The 18,696-nt window shown below is 44.7% G+C and overlaps 1 protein-coding gene across 1 annotated transcript in view; it reads left to right on the forward strand.

Moving 5' to 3' along the window:
- The window catches only part of LOC135004275 (tetraspanin-18-like), a 71,866-nt gene that overhangs the window by 38,260 nt on the left and 14,910 nt on the right, over positions 1-18,696 (forward strand). Inside the window, exons 3-5 of the mRNA XM_063951796.1 lie at positions 10,817-10,891; positions 11,477-11,575; positions 13,300-13,479. Coding sequence (XP_063807866.1) covers positions 10,817-10,891; positions 11,477-11,575; positions 13,300-13,479 — 354 coding nt within the window. The remainder of the gene's footprint in view (positions 1-10,816; positions 10,892-11,476; positions 11,576-13,299; positions 13,480-18,696) is intronic.

The raw sequence follows: 18,696 nt of genomic DNA on the forward strand, positions 1-18,696 counted from the left end.
GTATCTATAATTCATCACTCCTCGAGCGGTGCGAGTGAAATCTAACGCCACCAGAACCTGAATCCCGGTGGATTCATGGATCAGATCAGAGGCCGGATGCTCTAACCTTTCTGACAGTTGTCTTTTAACGAGGTGCTCGTAATGAGTGTGAGTATAAGGAGCTTGGGCACCACGGTGTATGTCTTTCATTTTATCATGAGTTACAGTCATTACTTCAGGCAATACTCTTCCAATATAACACAATCCTTCAGAGTTTGGGGCAAGCCACTTGTACGCCTTTCTCCCGCATATGAAATATGCATCATCGGGGAGAACATATGGGACGGAGAAAGACATTACCATATTACACACCTTCCAGGTGAAATCTCCTAGCCCTAATTCTTCCATCTGCTTAATGCACGTATCAGGTTGTACGATATGTGCACAGTATCCTGGTGATACTTCTCCAACTCTAGTAATCCTATTTCCTAAGGTGTATCTATACCGGAAAGATTTTCCTCTACTGGCTATGTGGCGTACAAGCTCTGTATCTGTAGGCATTCTATCTGCTCTATGTGAAAAGGTCATGGTGTGGTTACTCCATGATACTTCCCAATTTCCCGGCTTTCTGGGATTGGAGATGTTAAAACATAATAGGGACCTATCCACGTGGTATTGGTGGAGCTTCAAACTAGGAGGGCTGGAGATATTAAACCTCTGGTCCACCGGTCTCCCACCATTTAACTCAAGTACCTCTCCTATCGTTAAAGGAAATGGTACTAGCCCTGATTTGCTATGACCCTGAGGTACTTGAGAGCATACCCAACAATCTGTTTTGTTTAATACATTACCCACTAAGGAGTGATAATCACTCAATGGATGCCGGTCCATATGGATATTAAAACTGGATTGGCATTTCTTAATGCACCCATCTTCAATGACATTGTTACAGAGCCTACAGATACAGTTTTCTTCAGCTAACAATCCGTCACAATTTCTTCTATGGTCAATGCTATCGGATCGTTTTCTGATACTCGCCTTTGCTTGTTGGTTAGGTTGATCTTGGAAAACTACGCCTCCATCTTTATCATCAGAACCCATTCCAGAACCTCTATCGACCTCCATGGTACTCTCGCCGGAACAGACTGCTCTGGTCAACATCATGGTCAACAGGAAAATCCGGATCACAGTCTCTTGGGGCAAGTCCATCTTTGAGGAGGAGACGAAGAAGAATGAGAAGGAGGAAAAATACATTTGAGGGAGAGGGGATGGGAAGTGGAAAAAAAACAATAAAAGGGAGTGGGGAGTCGACAACAGCTCTCGGTGTTCAAGGCTCAGGTGCCGCCTCAGTCCTCCTGGAACAGACACTCCAGTGATACAACCTCTACCGTCTGTTCCTTATCACGGGACTTCTCTGGATCAGCAACCTTCTTGCAGTGGGATGAATGGACCCAAGTCTCTCTCTCAGCAACCTTCAATGCTGTCGTGCTAGTCAATAAGACCTGGTATGGTCCTTCCCATCTGTCAATAAGGCAACCTGAGCGTAGAAAATTTCGTATCATTACATAATCCCCAGGTTCAATGTCATGACAACTACTATCAGGTAGATCAGGAATCACCAACTTTAGATTATCATTTTGATTCCTTAACTGTTTACTCATGTTAATCAAGTACTTTACAGTTACTTCATTGTTACATTTCAAATCATCCTGAGGGTTAATCATGACATGCGGTTGTCGACCAAATAAGATTTCAAAGGGGGACAGATTAAGAGGGGACCTGGGAGTGGTTCTGATACTGTACAATACAATGGGTAAAGCTTCTGGCCATGTCAATCCTGTCTCTGCCATCACTTTACTCAATTTATTTTTAATAGTGCTGTTCACTCTTTCGACCTTCGCACTCGCCTGTGGACGGTACGGAGTGTGCAGCTTGCTATCAATTCCCATCAACTTACACATTCCTTGAAAGACATCACCTGTAAAATGGGTACCCCTATCACTTTCGATTATTCTAGGGATACCATATCTACATACAAATTCCTGCACAATTTTCTTAGCTGTAAACATAGCGGTATTTGTAGCTGCAGGAAATGCTTCGACCCAATTTGAGAAAACATCTATACAAACAAGTACATATTTCAAATTCCGACAAGGGGGTAATTGAATGAAGTCAATTTGTATTACCTGGAAAGGGCCGCCGGCAGGTGGGATATGGGATGGTTCTGTAGGTATTGCCTTTCCAATATTCTTTCTCAGACAGGTAAGGCATGACATTGCTCTTTTACTCGCATGAGAGGAGAATCCTGGGGCGCACCAATAGGCTCTTACCAATTTGCACATTCCCTCCTTGCCTAGATGAGTCAGCCCGTGAGCTGCTTCAGCCAGACATGGAAGATATGCTCTGGGGGCCACTGGTTTACCATGTCCATCCGTCCAGAGTCCTGAGGACTCTTGGCCACATCCCTTTGCCTTCCAGACTGCCTTTTCCTGTGTGGAACACAAATTTTGCATTTTACACAACTTCTGTGTGTTGATGGTATTGAATACCATCAGTTGTGTGGTGTCTGTCTGTATGGGGGTAGCAGCTGCTAACTTAGCAGCTTCGTCTGCTCGGCTGTTACCAAGTGATACCGGGTCTTGGCTATATGTGTGTGCTTTACATTTGATAACAGCCACTCTGTCGGGTTCCTGTATCGCTGTTAGAAGCCTTTTTATGTGAGCTGCATGCGCTACCGGTGTACCAGCTGCCGTCATGAAATTTCTGAGGCGCCATAGGGCTCCGAAATCATGGACTACCCCGAATGCGTATCTAGAATCGGTGTAGATATTGGCTGACTTACCCTTAGCCAATTCACATGCTCTGGTTAGGGCGACCAGTTCAGCAACCTGGGCTGAGTGAGGTGGGCCTAGCGGTTCCGCTTCTATGGTGTCTTGGTCATCTACGACTGCGTATCCAGTACACAAGTCTCCCGAGTCTGACTGTCTGTGACAACTACCGTCCGTGTAGAACGTGAGTTCTGCATCTTCCAGTGGGTTGTCACTGATGTCAGGCCTTGCTGTAAAATTTTGGGTCAAATATTCCATACAATCATGTGTATCTTCCTTTGTATTAAATCCTCCTTCCCCAGCACTCTCACCTTCCACCCTTTGTGCCTGACCAGGCACACCTGGGAGATATGTTGCAGGGTTTAATGCACTGCATCTCCTTATGGTGATGTTTACGGGGGCCATTAGTGCTAATTCCCATCTTGTAAACCTCGCTGATGAGACGTGTCTGGTTTGGGCAGAATTCAATAAGGCTGATACCGCATGTGGCGTATGGATTGTGAGGTTGTGGCCTAGCACGACATCTTCGCTTTTTGTCACTAGCAATGCTATCGCAGCAACGCTTCGCAAGCATGTGGGGAGGGATCGCGCTACCGTATCTAGCTGAGCGCTGTAGTATGCAACTGGCCTGCTGGCATCACCGTGTTTTTGGGTTAGTACGCCTGCCGCGCAACCAGCACTTTCTGTTCCGTATAGTTCAAAGGGTTTCCCATAGTCTGGCATACCTAGTGCTGGTGCCTGCGTTAGGCACTGTTTGAGTCTCTCAAATGCTGTTTCGGACTCGTCTGTATGCGAAATCCTATCAGGTTTGTTCGAGGAGACCATTTCCTGCAAAGGTAACGCTAAAATGGAAAACCCTGGGATCCAATTACCGCAATACCCACACATTCCTAAAAACGTTCTGATCTGTTGCTGGGTTTGTGGCAGGGTCATGTCTCTAATTGCTTGGATTCTATCAGCGGTCAGGTGTCTCAGTCCTTGTGTTAGACAGTGTCCCAAATATTTTACCTTAGTTTGGCATAATTGCAACTTGTCTTTGGACACCTTGTGTCCGGTGTCTGAAAGATGAAACAGGAGCTGTTTCGTATCCTTCAGAGATGCTTCCAGTGAATCTGAACACAGTAATAAATCGTCCACATACTGTATCAATACTGATCCACTGTCTGGTTGGAAAGACTGTAAACAATCATGCAAAGCCTGAGAAAATATACTTGGACTATCTATGAAACCTTGGGGCAATCGAGTCCACGTGTATTGGACTCCTCTGTATGTGAATGCAAACAAATATTGGCTGTCAGGGTGCAGAGGTACCGAAAAGAAAGCGGAGCAGAGGTCAATAACAGTGAAAAATTTGGCAGTGGGAGGGATTTGCATTAGGATGACAGCTGGATTTGGCACTACGGGGAACTGACTCTCAACTATTTTGTTAATCCCCCTTAGATCCTGCACTAGCCTGTAACCCCTCCCCCCACTCTTCTTAACAGGGAAGATGGGACTATTGGCAGTGCTGGACGTTCTTACCAGAATGCCCTGTTGTAGCAAGCGCTCTATTACTGGGTAAACTCCTAACTCCACCTCTGGCTTCAGAGGATACTGTGGGATTTTTGGAGCTATCCTACCATCTTTTACTTGTACAACTACTGGAGCTACGTTTGCCATTAATCCAGTGTCCTGTCCGTCTTTTGTCCAAAGTGACTCTGGTATCTGAGATGTCATCTCTTCTACTTGGGATGGATTCCTATTTGTCATAATGGTATGTGACATTAATTTTGATGGGGAGTCTAACATGTCTCGCACTTCCTGAGCGTGATTCTCAGGTATGTCCAAGAATACACCTTCAGGAGTACAATAAATGACGCACCCCATTTTACACAGTAAGTCTCTTCCCAGGAGATTGGTTGGTGCCGATGCAGCCAGCAAAAAGGAATGCTTGGTATGCAAAGGCCCTATTGTAATCTCGGCTGGTTTGCTAACAGGGTAGTGCTGGACTACTCCTGTTACTCCCATGGCTGGAATTGTCCTACCAGTGGTCCTCATGCCCACTGTCGAATTTATCACTGACTTGGCCGCCCCTGTGTCTACAAGAAAGTTTAAAGTTTTACCAGCTACATTAATTGCGACCTCGGGTTCACTTTCAAGGTTGGCAATCAATTTCACTGGCTGCAGATTACAGGTATGGCCACACCCCTATTGGGTATGGTGACCTCCCTGAATCCCGCTGGCAGCAATTATTTGTGAGGGAGATAGTTGGGAACTACCAGAGGCATGCCAGTCTCTGTTTGGGGGATATATTTTTGTTTCCCCTGTATGTGGCTCATAACTCCGTTTCTGCGGACCTTGCTCCCAATGTCGTGTGTCGTGTCGTTGTCTAGGGGGTTGGTATGATCTTTGCGAATTTTTCGCTCTACAGTCTCGTGCATAGTGTCCCTGTCTTTGACAAGAATAACATGTTATCATAGTTGACTTACCCACAGGGTTGGATGGTACATACGCAGGCTGCTTTGTGGTCAGAGCCTGTATACTTACTGACATTAGCTTATCACTCTGCGACTCCCTGTGTCTGGTGATGTTTCGGTCGTGATCAATAGCAGCCTCTCTCAAAGTGGACACTGACAGACCTCGCCAACATGGTTGCGTGGTCTGTACCCTTGCCTTTAATGTTTCCTTCAAACCATCCATTAGTACAGATACTGCTACTTCTCGATGGTTTGGATTTGTCCTAATGTCCTCTATACCAGTGTACTTTGCCATTTCTAATAGTGCCCGGTGAAAATATTCTGCAGCTGTTTCTGACTGTTTTTGTTTAATGGAAAATATTTTGTTCCATTTAACAACTGCTGGGAAATGCTCCTTTAACTGTAAGTTTATCCTTCTTACGTTATCTTTGTTGTACACATCTGTAAGAGGTACATCCAGATCTAGTCCACAATCAGCTAAAAATTGAGCTGAGTCGACATTGGAGGGTAAACAAGCTTTTAGCAATATCTGCCAATCTTTATTATTGGGCTCTAAAGTGTTTCCTAAGTCTGTGATGTATTTTTGGCTGGCAACTAAATCTTTTCTAGGGTCAGGGAATTCAGACACTATGGTCCTTAATTCCATTCGGGAAAATGGGCTGTACATGGCAATGTTCCTTATGGGAGTGGCTCCTGATACATCTGTTTTCCCATTGGGAACTGCTATTACCCTAACAGGAGTAATTCTAACAACCTCATTCTGTGTAGATTCTACAGCTTGTGGTGAAATAGTCTCAGCATAATGCATGGTGCCGTACTTACCAGTTGATACGACCTCACCTATCCCTCCGCTAGGGGCCTTTACTAATCTCGTGGGTGTTGCTGTGCCTACTGTGGTCTCTGCTATGGTGGCTGCTAGAGAGAGCGCTGAAATCGTTGTCGCTTCGTCCTCTTGATCACACTCCTGAGGAAAGTTCAAAACAGGGTACAACTTGCACGGGTTAATACTTGCATGGGTTAATGGGTTAACATTATCATTAACATTTACACAGTTACTAAGTGATTTTGTGTTACACCTTAGTGCGTCTTTCTCCGTAATCAACTTCTCTCCTGATATATATGGTGGCGGCGGGGCCGTGGCAATCAGTTTTCTGTTAGAGCCAGATCCCGCCGCCTGAGCCAAACCTCTCTGTATCTCACCTTCCTGTTGCCACAACTGTAAATAATCATAATGCTGAACTCGTCTCTTTGTTGATTTTATGAGACATATCCTCCTCCTTAAATTTTGTAACACCTCTGGGCTGAAGCTACCTATTCTTGGGAATTTCTCCCGGTCTTGTACCGTCATTCTCTCCCATTCATCACATAAAACCTCTGTGTGACTTCCATATTTCTCACACATGATATACCTGGCCGACCCAATTGGTCGGACCACTGAATCAACCCGAACCGAGGTTGATCGCCCCCTACCTGAACAACTGGCCCCCATAACTCTGCAGGTGTTGCTTGCTCTACCTCTGATCTCTATATCAAGGTCTTCAGCGAACCCTTACAGAAAACCAGATTGTTCACAATAGGCTGACGGTGGCGGTTTACCGAGTACCCCACTCACTCGCCCACGCCGACCAATGCGACCTGATCACACCGATATGGTGCTGGCGCACTCGACCCAGGGCACCTATAAAAACCGTTGTTTACTGGAACATGCGAGGGTTATCCGCAGAACACTTACTCTTTCCAGTAAAGGTGAGGTTTGTCAGATAGTTCCTGAGTGACCAGCGAACTTCCCTTCTTGAAAAATAAAAAATTACACAAATCACGTCAGAATGTACAAATAGCGTTTGTGACCCCTTTACTCTAATGGTACTAGGTCAGATTACTAACTACTGTACACAATTACGTGCGGTCCAGTCGTTCAGTACACAAACAACTAAGCTTGTGTACGGAAAGACCAATGGAATCGAAACTTACGACTGCGAATTCCTTCAGCCAGAGCTTGTACGGCCTATATGGGTCTTGCACCAACCCTTCTCTTGGTGTTGTGCCTCTGAACTGTATAGCGGACTTCCCTGTTTACTGTACCTGGACCTGCTGGTCTACTATGACCTCCTGGTCTTGTTCTGTACGACCTCCTGGTCTGACCTCCTGGTCTTGTTCTATACTGGTCCGCTATACTCTAATGCTCAAATATTATGTTTAACCAAGGATGCCTCCCTAGCCACCGTGCACGTCACTTACACGCGTGTACCTCACGAGTACTCGACTTTTCTTGTGGTTCAACCTTTAAGTTATATAAACTTATGTGATACAAAAACACTCACTCATCACATGTACACTTTTGCTTCTATTTCTATTTCTGCGCAGAAATTTTTCTTTAGCCCAGCTGTGTTACCAATTAGGAGCAGGATCTGTTAATTTAAATTTTGGATTTCCAAAAATAGACTTGCGTTATTTATCGCCTGTGGCGCTATTTACCGCTTTGCGTTACTTATCGCGTTGCGTTAAAAATCAACTTATCGTGACTTGAGCTACGTGGGCGTAACCGGACGCTCCGTTGCGTAATGTACGCTGCGTGCGTCTGCCTTTGGATTGCGTACACAAGTCTTTTGTTAGGGACACGTGTACGCAAAGCAAAGATCCACCGTAACACAATTTATATTTTTATCAATGTAGATGATCCCTGATCATCTACCACACAACACACTGACTTCGCCTTCTCTCCCAGGCAAAACTGTGTGTTTGTCTATCTTTTAACTATATTACCTTTACTCTTAAACTATGAAATAACAGCAAATCTCTTTTGGCACTTTTTTTATCAACTATAAAACTGGCAGACAGGAGAATGATATACGAAAATGAAACGGAAATGCAGATATATATGTGTGCGTGCGTGTGTACGCAAGACAGAAAAATAAACAGTTTTAAAAGACACTAGCGTTTTGTTCTTACCTCCGGTTCCCGGATTCCTTCAGCACTCTTTTATCTAAGCGAAGCAGACGCTTATCCCGTCAGCACTACGAGACAACCTCCCGCCCTTTGCTGAGGGATAATGTCTGCTGATCTACCTAGTGCAGATATGTGAAGGACAGGACGAGCCGCCAATTGATAAAGCTAAATATTTATCGTGTATATAACCCTTTATGAGGTCTAAGAACACGGTACGCTATCTACGTAAGAAGTACCGTAAGGGTACGCAAGTTGCGTATCGATCGCTTAGCCGTGATCGAGACGCTCAGGCGTCACGTTCACTCACGGCCAAGTGATCGCAGGCAGGCAGATTATTGGCTGTTGACTTATCGTAATGATTCGCTATAGCGTAGCAGCGCTCGGGACCACGAGGAGATCACCAGCGATGCAGACGCTCACAACGTTAAACCTTTATATCTATACCTTTAGTAATGAAATACACAGCAAACCTTAATGTAGAGACAAAGTGTAAGTGCAACCTTGTGTAACCTGATTAACTACAAAGCTGCTTGAGTGTCACCGATGCTCAGGGAGTACTTAACACTATAAAGAATACACAGATACCTGGGCTTAGGGTCCGAAACCTATTATGTGTATTATGACTATTATACTTGCAAAAGGAATCACAGTACAAAGCATACACTACAATATAACATAAACCAACTAACCAGATAACTACACAGGAAATACAATACAATACAATTCAAGTCTAATCAAGGAAAAATACGAGAGAAAGAGAAGAGAGGGAGAGAGAGAAATAGCTCACAGTAAGACAATATGATTACGGAGAGAACTTACGCACAAGGGGAACGATCGCATGCGCCTCGATATCCAGCTCCCGATTATCAGCAATGAGAACCGTTGAAGAGAGTGAAGTTGGATATGGTCGGCCTGCTATTTATGCCCCACACACAATACAATTCAATGGTCCCTACAATCTCATTGTTCATTGGACACAGGAATTCGGCTTCGCATTATAACAAAAGGTCATAGGTTGATTCATACAGGTGGGCTGTGACTATTTCCAACTGCTCAGGTGGGAGGGAAACTGGGTTTCCCGCCGCATGGGTAATAAAGTGCAAATAAAGTAAATGTTCATAAACTTCTTATGTCCATAATTATTCGCACGAGCGATTGATCTGCTTCAAACCAACACCGGAATATTTCTAATTAAATATTCTTCCGATGGATACTAAACACCACTGTATTACTCCTATCTGACCCTTCGTATCAAACAAAGAGGGATTCCTCTGTTCATAAACATTCTATATTAACCAAACTTTCAGAATCTATCAAAGGGACCATGATCTACAAAATACATTATTAGTGAAAATATGTAATGATTGAGTCGCACGCTATGATCGCATAAACTCTACCGTAAATATGCATACCATGCGCCTGCGGGTGCCCGCGACTGTGAGTATGCGCACGTACGGGAGAGCGTACGCACGCGCAGCACGGACCTGTGTGAGGTGCAAATATGGTAGTGTGCATAGAGATATTTTTCTGACTTTGACACTGAGCACAGATATTTGCAGCACACTGAGCACAGTCAGATATGGAGCGTTTTTCAGGCAGAGAAAGTAGATATTTGCACTTGCAGCACACTGAGCACAGATATTTGCAGCACACTGAGCACAGATATTTGCAGCACACTGAGCACAGATATTTGCAGCCCACTGAACATAGAAACTGAGAGGACGCCAGCTGTGTCCTCTCACGATCATCTCCAATGCACGAGTGAAAAATGGCGGCGACGCGCGGCTCCTTATATAGAATATAGATCCCGAGGATCCGAACCCGCTCATCACTAGTGCTGACATGACAAAAAGTTACTGGATGAATTTGGATCACTTTTTCACTATTGTATAGCTTAGTGACCAAGAAGGAGACTGAGGTATGCATGGTCTCTATGTGACATCAGGCAGATGAGCAATTAAGGAAAACCCAGACAATTGACACTGGGCGCGCTGAAAGTTTGTGTTCCGCTCATGCTTCTGCGGAACTTGACTCCACTCAAATTACTGTATGCAACAGAACTCGAAAGAGTGACTGCTCTGTAAAGAAACCTAAGGGGATGTGGTGCAGGTGAGACTGTGTTCATACCTCGTATACCCCTTATCTAAAACTATTTTTCTTTCCTATTCAAGCATCTATAGTTATCTAAGCTTCTGCTTCGCTATGATGATCAACAGGTTGCAGGGGCAAACACTCAGGGTTGCAGGACCAGCTCTCCCATGGGCAGCTTTACGTGGCTTGCTCACGAGTTAGTAGCCCCAAACATCTTTTTTCCCTGAAGGTAAAACTGCAAATATTGTTAACAAAGAAATTTTATGATCAATGTGTACAAAATAAAATAAACATCGCAATATTAGATGGCACCACTGAACAATAACAGACATCCATGCTAGCGAAGCCGCGGACAAACGCTAGTACAGTGTATAATTACATTTCTACTCAATGAAAAAATATATAAACCAAACAAATCACATGCACCTGTTTCCTAAAATCAAAAATATAATGTGTTTATTTTGTGTATTTATCAGTTTTAATTTCACATAATAAAAAAAATATTTTCTGTTACAGTTCTTTATACTTGTTTTGGTTTTCTTCACTGTGGAACTTGTTGGTGTTATTCTGGCCTTGAGTTATCAGAACATGGTAAGTATTCAGTGAATAATGGGACAACTCTGCCTTTAGAAGTACGGATTTAAATCTTTAATTTATATCTAAAGCTTTATAATTTGATATTGGGGGCCGAATTCAGCATGGATCGGTAAATTGCAAAAATGCAAATCGACCGATTATCAGCAGACTGCACATGCACTCAGATGCGATCGCAAATTGATTGACAGGAAGTGACAACTTGTGGGAGGCAACATGGCGTTTGGGGGGAGTGGCTTGGAAAAGAAGGTGTGCCATGGCCATTTTCGTGGTGTATATGTGACGTCAGCTGTGATAGCTTGCAATTAAAAACATGGCGCCGGTGCAGCTGCATCCCCATTATGCTGAGTAGGGTCAACCGCAACTGTTGATATTACTCGGTTTCTGCATATGGATTGTAGATCTGCGAGTTGCGATCACATCGGTGGGCGTCTTTTACCATTTCAGGGTGGCTCATCACATGTGATTTGTAGCAGTTACAGTTTTGCGACAATTCCAATTTCACTCTCAATAGCGATCCATGCTGAATTAGGCCCTGAATACTCTAATCCATAACTTTCATTTTGGTTACCATATTAACAGGTCAAAGAAGAACATTTCCTGCATGAGTTGCAGATATATTACAACGGAGACAACTCTTCTGAAGTTTTCAGCCAGTCCTGGAACACCATTATGATTGCTGTAAGGTTTATTGAGATCTGTGAATAAACCTGTATGTTATTTAATGCTGGCTTACATCAGATCTACAGTCTCAGGTTTTACATACTGGGAGCTGCCATACTGATATCTCTATTAATGTAATTGAATGGCTTTGACTTATACATGTTACGTTGTATGGTAAGTGAACAGGCAAATGAGGGTACATGTTTTCTGTTGCATATACAATATATAACAATATGGGGGGGAATTCCAAGTTGATGGCAGCAAGAAATTTTTTAGCAGTTGGGCAAAACCATGTGCACTGCAGGGGTGGCAGATATAACATGTGCAGAGAGAGTTAGATTTGGGTGGGTTATTTTGTTTCTGTGCAGGGTAAATACTGGCTGCTTTATTTTTACACTGCAATTTAGATTGCAGATTGAACTCACCACACCCAAATCTAACTCTCTCTGCACATGTTATATCTGTCCCCCCTGCAGTGCACATGGTTTTGCCCAACTGCTAAAATATTTGCTGCTGCGATCAACTCAGAATTAGGCCCATGATGCAGTACTGTAAGATCAGATTCTTGCAACCCATTTTTTTTCAAGTGTTGAGTAGTAAATGTAAGCAATCATCTGATGGTTGCACTGTTTTTTTTTTCAGGCATATTGCACTATTTTATTAATCAAGTTGCTAAAGTAGCTTCATGACTGGCACACTGCCTTTCTCTCCCATCACAGTGCAGTAGCAGGAGCTTATGTCAGTTCTTGACCACTCAATTGCTTAAACGTAGCTTGAAGATATGCAAGCTGTTTTCAAAATGCAAACAGCAGAGAAGAGGTAGAAGGGAGAGGTTTGGGGGCATGGTCATGATCTGCAGCGAGAGGGCAATGGTGTTGTGATTGGCCTCTCTACACCGCAAACTTTAGTGGCAGTATCTGTGAGGGTGGCCTATTCTGCTAGGAGTGCATAAGAACTAAAAATTGTGAGTCTCCTGCACATTCTGGAGAATATTGGAATATTAAATTTGTATAGTAAGTGTAGTATAGCATAAGCACATCTTTTGTATTAGCATGTAGTTTATGATGTTACTGTGATTGTCCTAAGGGGAGTACACATGGGGAGATGGGTGCTGGGAAAGAGAGGGGGGGGGGGGGGGGGGTAGGGGGCTGGGAGGGGTACGCTCACTTCACCCAGTGGTGAAATGAGCGACCTGGCTAGATTGTTCCTACTCCCCCCCTAAGTCCCACGAAGCAGGGAGGCCAATCTTGTGTCAGCAATAGCGACGCGTGGGGTGTTTTCTGATGATCACCTGTGATCAACAGGCAGTATTGCCTCATACTATGGAAAACATATGTTTTCCAAGCATATAATAGGATGGCACTACATCCACGCTCTACCCTTTATAATGACAACTCCACACGTTGGGACACTCACATTTGACGGAGGGGGGTCCCTGCCAAAATTTCAACCTGCTGTAGCTCAAATAAAAAACACTAAAAGTGCTGCAGAATAAATTTATTGAGAAAAAATGAACTTGTATCCAGCTCTACATGAGCCCAGTATGCAAGATATATTACACCTAGAAGGGCAATACATGTGTTAACAGAGAATGCCAGAAGCAGTATAAAAGATTTAGTCAGTGTGCTCTTTTGGCTTGCTGGACATCTATAACAACTGAGAGAGGAAATTGTATTATTTAGCTTTTTTGTTCTTCTTTAATTACTAAGTATTGCTATACTGTATCTTTCTATTTGGTTTAGCTGTCCTGTTGTGGTATATCTGGATTGAATGATTTTGATAACAGATCCCATTTCCATGACCTCTATCCTATGGCTCCATGGCCGGAAGCGTGCTGCAAGCGTGACAACCCAATGTTATCTGGAGAAATCAAGGACAAGCAGAAGTGCATGGAAAATACTCCAGACTACACCAATAATCAGGTAACCTACCTGTCTGGTAGTGCCACTCTGTTTCTCAATTTCACATCTTCTTCACAAATATAAAAAGAAATAAACACATTAAAGTAAATATAATTATTTTGTATTGCAAGGGCATGGGATTGACAGGATTAAAAAATGGCTTTTAGTTTTAATGTCATCTTCACTGAAATCCTCAGTGTCATCTATACAGTGCCTTCAGAATGCTGTGCAGAAGGCCAGACTGCAGCACCTTGCCAAATTCATACATGGTCAGTTTTTCCTCACACTCCTAAGAGATGCACAGGAAAATGAGCAATGTTGGGTTGCTGTAATTAATGGAGATGTGGACAGTCACACAGTTTAACCAGACATGGCTGAGAATTGAACTGCCCCTTAATGGTTTCAACTTTATATTATATACGGACGAGTCACATTATTATGACCACCAGCTAATAGCCAGAGTAACCTCCATGTGCAGCACGGACAGCAGCTAGATGGGCCGAACTGTTATTATCATCCCTTTTTGCAACTCGGATAAATTGCCCCTTTTACCCATGACAGCAATGAGTGAAATATGTGCAGACAGCCTATCGCACACTTCATAAACCCACCAAGCCAGTGCACGACACGTGATGTGCTTCATGGTCTACGCGCTGCCGACGTCAAATGTAGGAGGTGGTCATTATAATGTGACTTGACCATGTATTATTATTTATATTTAATTACGCAGTGCTATACAGAGATTATTTGTCATTCACACAAGCCATTGGCCAATTCAGCTACAGTACCACTATATTTTTTGACTGTGGGAGAAAACCGAGAGCAACCGGAGAAATTCTACACAAGACATGGAGAATATATAAACTCCACACCAGTTGGGCCATGGCTGGAAAACAAGCTTATGAGTACAGCACTGTGAGGTAGCAATGCTAACTAATTTGCCACCATGTTTTAATCAAAACAATGTTTAAATGTCACAAGCTCTAATGACCCTATCAAATTAATGGAGGGGAGGGTATTGGCTCTGCACAAACCCCAATCTTTGCAATGCAGTGTCTGCTATTTATGGACAAATACCAGAGACGTGCACTGCTGTGAGCTAAATGGCTCAGGAGGCACTGGCTGGCCCCAGAGCCAGATTTACACACAATATATTAGCCAAAGCGTACATCTGAGCATTATACACAGTCGCAGCAGTATAAACTCCTGGAAATTTTGTGAGCTTTAATCAGAGATGTGAGGGAAAGGTAGGCAGGGAAGGCACTGCCTCACCTGTCATAGACTTTTTACTCCAGAGTTTTGGCTCTAAAAATTATTAGAATAATGCAAAGGAAATATTTCTAACATTGTTTTGTTGTATTTCTATTGTATTTTTCATATGCTTTACACAGTCAAAACTCTGGCACAAACATTAGTATGACAGGAAAGGCTCTGCCTCACCTGCCTCACCCCACTGCACGTCATTGACAGAGACATATATATATATATATATAGCTGCAAACATTATATACTAATATGCTTTCACTACAATACACAGAATTCAAGCAGCCAGAATTGCAATATAGGGTTACAGCTAGGGCCTTTGGGCAGCTGTCTAGGGTGTCGGTCACTGGAGGGCGCCACATTATCACTTCAGCAAAATAAAAGATGTCCTTCTTTCACCTTACATTGGAAACTGCTGATCCTGTCAGCCTCAGATGCCGCTATGCCCGACCACACTGTGACCCACCACCCCACACTGTAACAGTGCTGACATCTGCTGTGATATCAGCATAGCACCCTTCCCAGATGGCAGGCAACTAAGGGATATGTGCACATGATGAAGTGCATGTCCAATCCTTGCTCCTCTATCTGCTTCTCCTCCACCCAACCCTCTCACACACAAAGCGAGGTCTGCTGTCTCTGGTCTGGAGGAGGAGGGAGCTGTGTATGCAGGCTCAACCAACAAACTGCAGCCAGAGGTTGCCTGGTCCTATGTTCAGCAATAACTTGTTGAGTTGTGGTGGGCCTATGGCATGCTCCAGAGGTTTACCTGAGAGGGAAGTATTGTGTGATGGGATGTGTTCTAAATGTCATGCACCTCCCAGTCAGCCTGCAGCTCCGGTCACTACAATGGAGCCACCCTGGGCTATGTTCACCACCCTCCCGGGGAATCTGGTGGACTATTTAGTCCCCCTATGGGACCTCTGCCACCACAAGTTGTCCCTACTGTAAATCCGCCTTGGGTGGAAAATTTGTCTACCCAGCTGCAACAGTTAAATCAGTCTTTGATTAGACAGAAATCTACTCCCGATCACTCCCGTGTCCCTGGGTCATTTAAGCGGGCTGCTTCCTGCTCACAATCCACTAACCTCTCTGATGTTTCATCTGATGAGGAGGGGGAGTATACGGTCCTGTCAGACTCTGAATCATGTATTACTGACAAGGATTCTACTTTACAGGTTGATGTCCCTGGCCTGGTGGATGCTATTAAGCAGATCCTTCAAATCAGTGAGGATGAGGATTCCACTACAGTGACCAAGGAAACTGATATGTTTAAACAACAGAAGGTGGTTAAAACTGTATTACCCCATTCTGATCATCTTGCGGACATCAGGAAGGTACCCTGGTCTACCGCAGGTAAGAAATTCCCGCTCCCCAAACGGGCTTTGGCTCACTATCCTCTCCCTACAGAGTTATGTAATAAATGGGAAAATCCACCGGTGGTGGATTCTCACGTTACCCGTCTCGTGGTGTCGTCTACTCTGCCTGTCACCACTGTCACCTCCCTGAAGGAACCGACAGATAAGCATTTGGAGGGATGCCTAAAGTCTATAAATTCCCTCACAGGGGCCATCTATAGGCCCACCATAGCTGCCTCTTGGGCCACAACGGGTATTGAGGCGTGGGTTCAGGCGTTAGAGGATGAGCTGCCTGAAGATATTTCTGACAAAGCCAGACAATACCTGCCTCACATATGCATCGCCACCTACTACATGCAGGAGGCGTCCTCTGAGGCGGGGGTACTGGCAGCCAAAGCGTCATCCACGTCTGTTCTGGCTCGCCGCATACTGTGGTTAAGGTCGTGGAAAGTGGATTTGGACTCCAAGAAGACTTTGGAGGTACTCTCCATCACTGGGGACATTTTATTTGGAGAGGACATGAATAAAATAGTGTCTGAATTAGCAACAAGACTGCTTTTCTGCCTCCTACTAATACTTCTGCTACCACTTTTCATTCCTTTCAACCTTGAGGAAAAGCCAAGGGTCAGTTTTATCCCAAGACAATCTTGTGCTCCCAAGACCACCAAGTCCAAGAGAAAGCAGTCCTGGGCAGCCCTTCAGCCTGCTTCAAAACAAGACAAGCCTGCCACATGGCATGCTCCAGAGGTTTACCTGAGAGGGAAGTATTGTATGATGGGATGTGTTCTAAATGTCATGCGCCTCCCAGTCAGCCTGCAGCTCCGGTCACTACAATGGAGCCACCCTGGGCTATGTTCACCACCCTCCCGGGGAATCTGGTGGACTGTTTAGTCCCCCTATGGGACCTCTGCCACCACAAGTTGTCCCTACTGTAAATCCGCCTTGGGTGGAAAATTTGTCTACCCAGCTGCAACAGTTAAATCAGTCTTTGATTAGACAGAAATCTACTCCCAATCACTCCTGTGTCCCTGGGTCATTTAAGCGGGCTGCTTCCTGCTCACAATCTACTAACCTCTCTGATGTTTCATCTGATGAGGAGGGGGAGTATACGGTCCTGTCAGACTCTGAATCATGTATTACTGACAAGGATTCTACTTTACAGGTTGATGTCCCTGGCCTGGTGGATGCTATTAAGCAGATCCTTCAAATCAGTGAGGATGAGGATTCCACTACAGTGACCAAGGAAACTGATATGTTTAAACAACAGAAGGTGGTTAAAACTGTATTACCCCATTCTGATCATCTTGCGGACATCAGGAAGGTACCCTGGTCTACCGCAGGTAAGAAATTCCCGCTCCCCAAACGGGCTTTGGCTCACTATCCTCTCCCTACAGAGTTATGTAATAAATGGGAAAATCCACCGGTGGTGGATTCTCACGTTACCCGTCTCGTGGTGTCGTCTACTCTGCCTGTCACCACTGTCACCTCCCTGAAGGAACCGACAGATAAGCATTTGGAGGGATGCCTAAAGTCTATAAATTCCCTCACAGGGGCCATCCATAGGCCCACCATAGCTGCCTCTTGGGCCACAACGGGTATTGAGGCGTGGGTTCAGGCGTTAGAGGATGAGCTGCCTGAAGATATTTCTGACAAAGCCAGACAATACCTGCCTCACATATGCATCGCCACCTACTACATGCAGGAGGCGTCCTCTGAGGCGGGGGTACTGGCAGCCAAAGCGTCATCCACGTCTGTTCTGGCTCGCCGCATACTGTGGTTAAGGTCGTGGAAAGTGGATTTGGACTCCAAGAAGACTTTGGAGGTACTCTCCTTCACTGGGGACATTTTATTTGGAGAGGACATGAATAAAATAGTGTCTGAATTAGCAACAAGACTGCTTTTCTGCCTCCTACTAATACTTCTGCTACCACTTTTAGTTCCTTTCAACCTTGAGGAAAAGCCAAGGGTCAGTTTTATCCCCAGACAATCTTGTGCTCCCAAGACCACCAAGTCCAAGAGAAAGCAGTCCTGGGCAGCCCTTCAGCCTGCTTCAAAACAAGACAAGCCTGCCACATGACGGGGCGGGCCTCCCCCGGGGGAACCCCTGGGTGGGAGGCCGAATTCTACAGTTCGTCCAGGTGTGGTTAAAGACCACTTCAGATGCGTGGGTACTGGAAGTTGTCTATCACGGGTGCGCTGTCTCCTTCAAGAGACGTCCCCCTCACCAGTTCTGCACTACAGTGCTCCCTTCGAATCCGTTGAAAGCACAGGCTCTGCAAACAGTGGTAGGTTCTCTTCTGAGTACAGGAGTGGTTGTGCCGGTACCTCAGTCCCAGCGTGACAGAGGCTATTATTAGACCCTGTCTCTTGTGTAGAAACCCAGTGGGTCTTTTTGGCCTATTCTCAACCTCAAGTCACCGAACAAGTTTGTGAGGGTCACCAAGTTTTGTATGGAAATATTGCGCTCTATTGTGCTGGTGATGGAACCCGGAGATTACATGGTATCTCTGGATATACAGGATGCTTATCTGCATATTCCTATTGCCATATCATATCAGCAGTTCCTGCGGTTTGCTATTGGCGACAGCCACTACCAATTTCAGGTTCTGCCGTTCGG

The sequence above is a fragment of the Pseudophryne corroboree genome, chromosome 2 (genome assembly GCF_028390025.1).
Source record: "Pseudophryne corroboree isolate aPseCor3 chromosome 2, aPseCor3.hap2, whole genome shotgun sequence".
In the NCBI taxonomy this organism is placed as follows: domain Eukaryota; kingdom Metazoa; phylum Chordata; class Amphibia; order Anura; family Myobatrachidae; genus Pseudophryne; species Pseudophryne corroboree.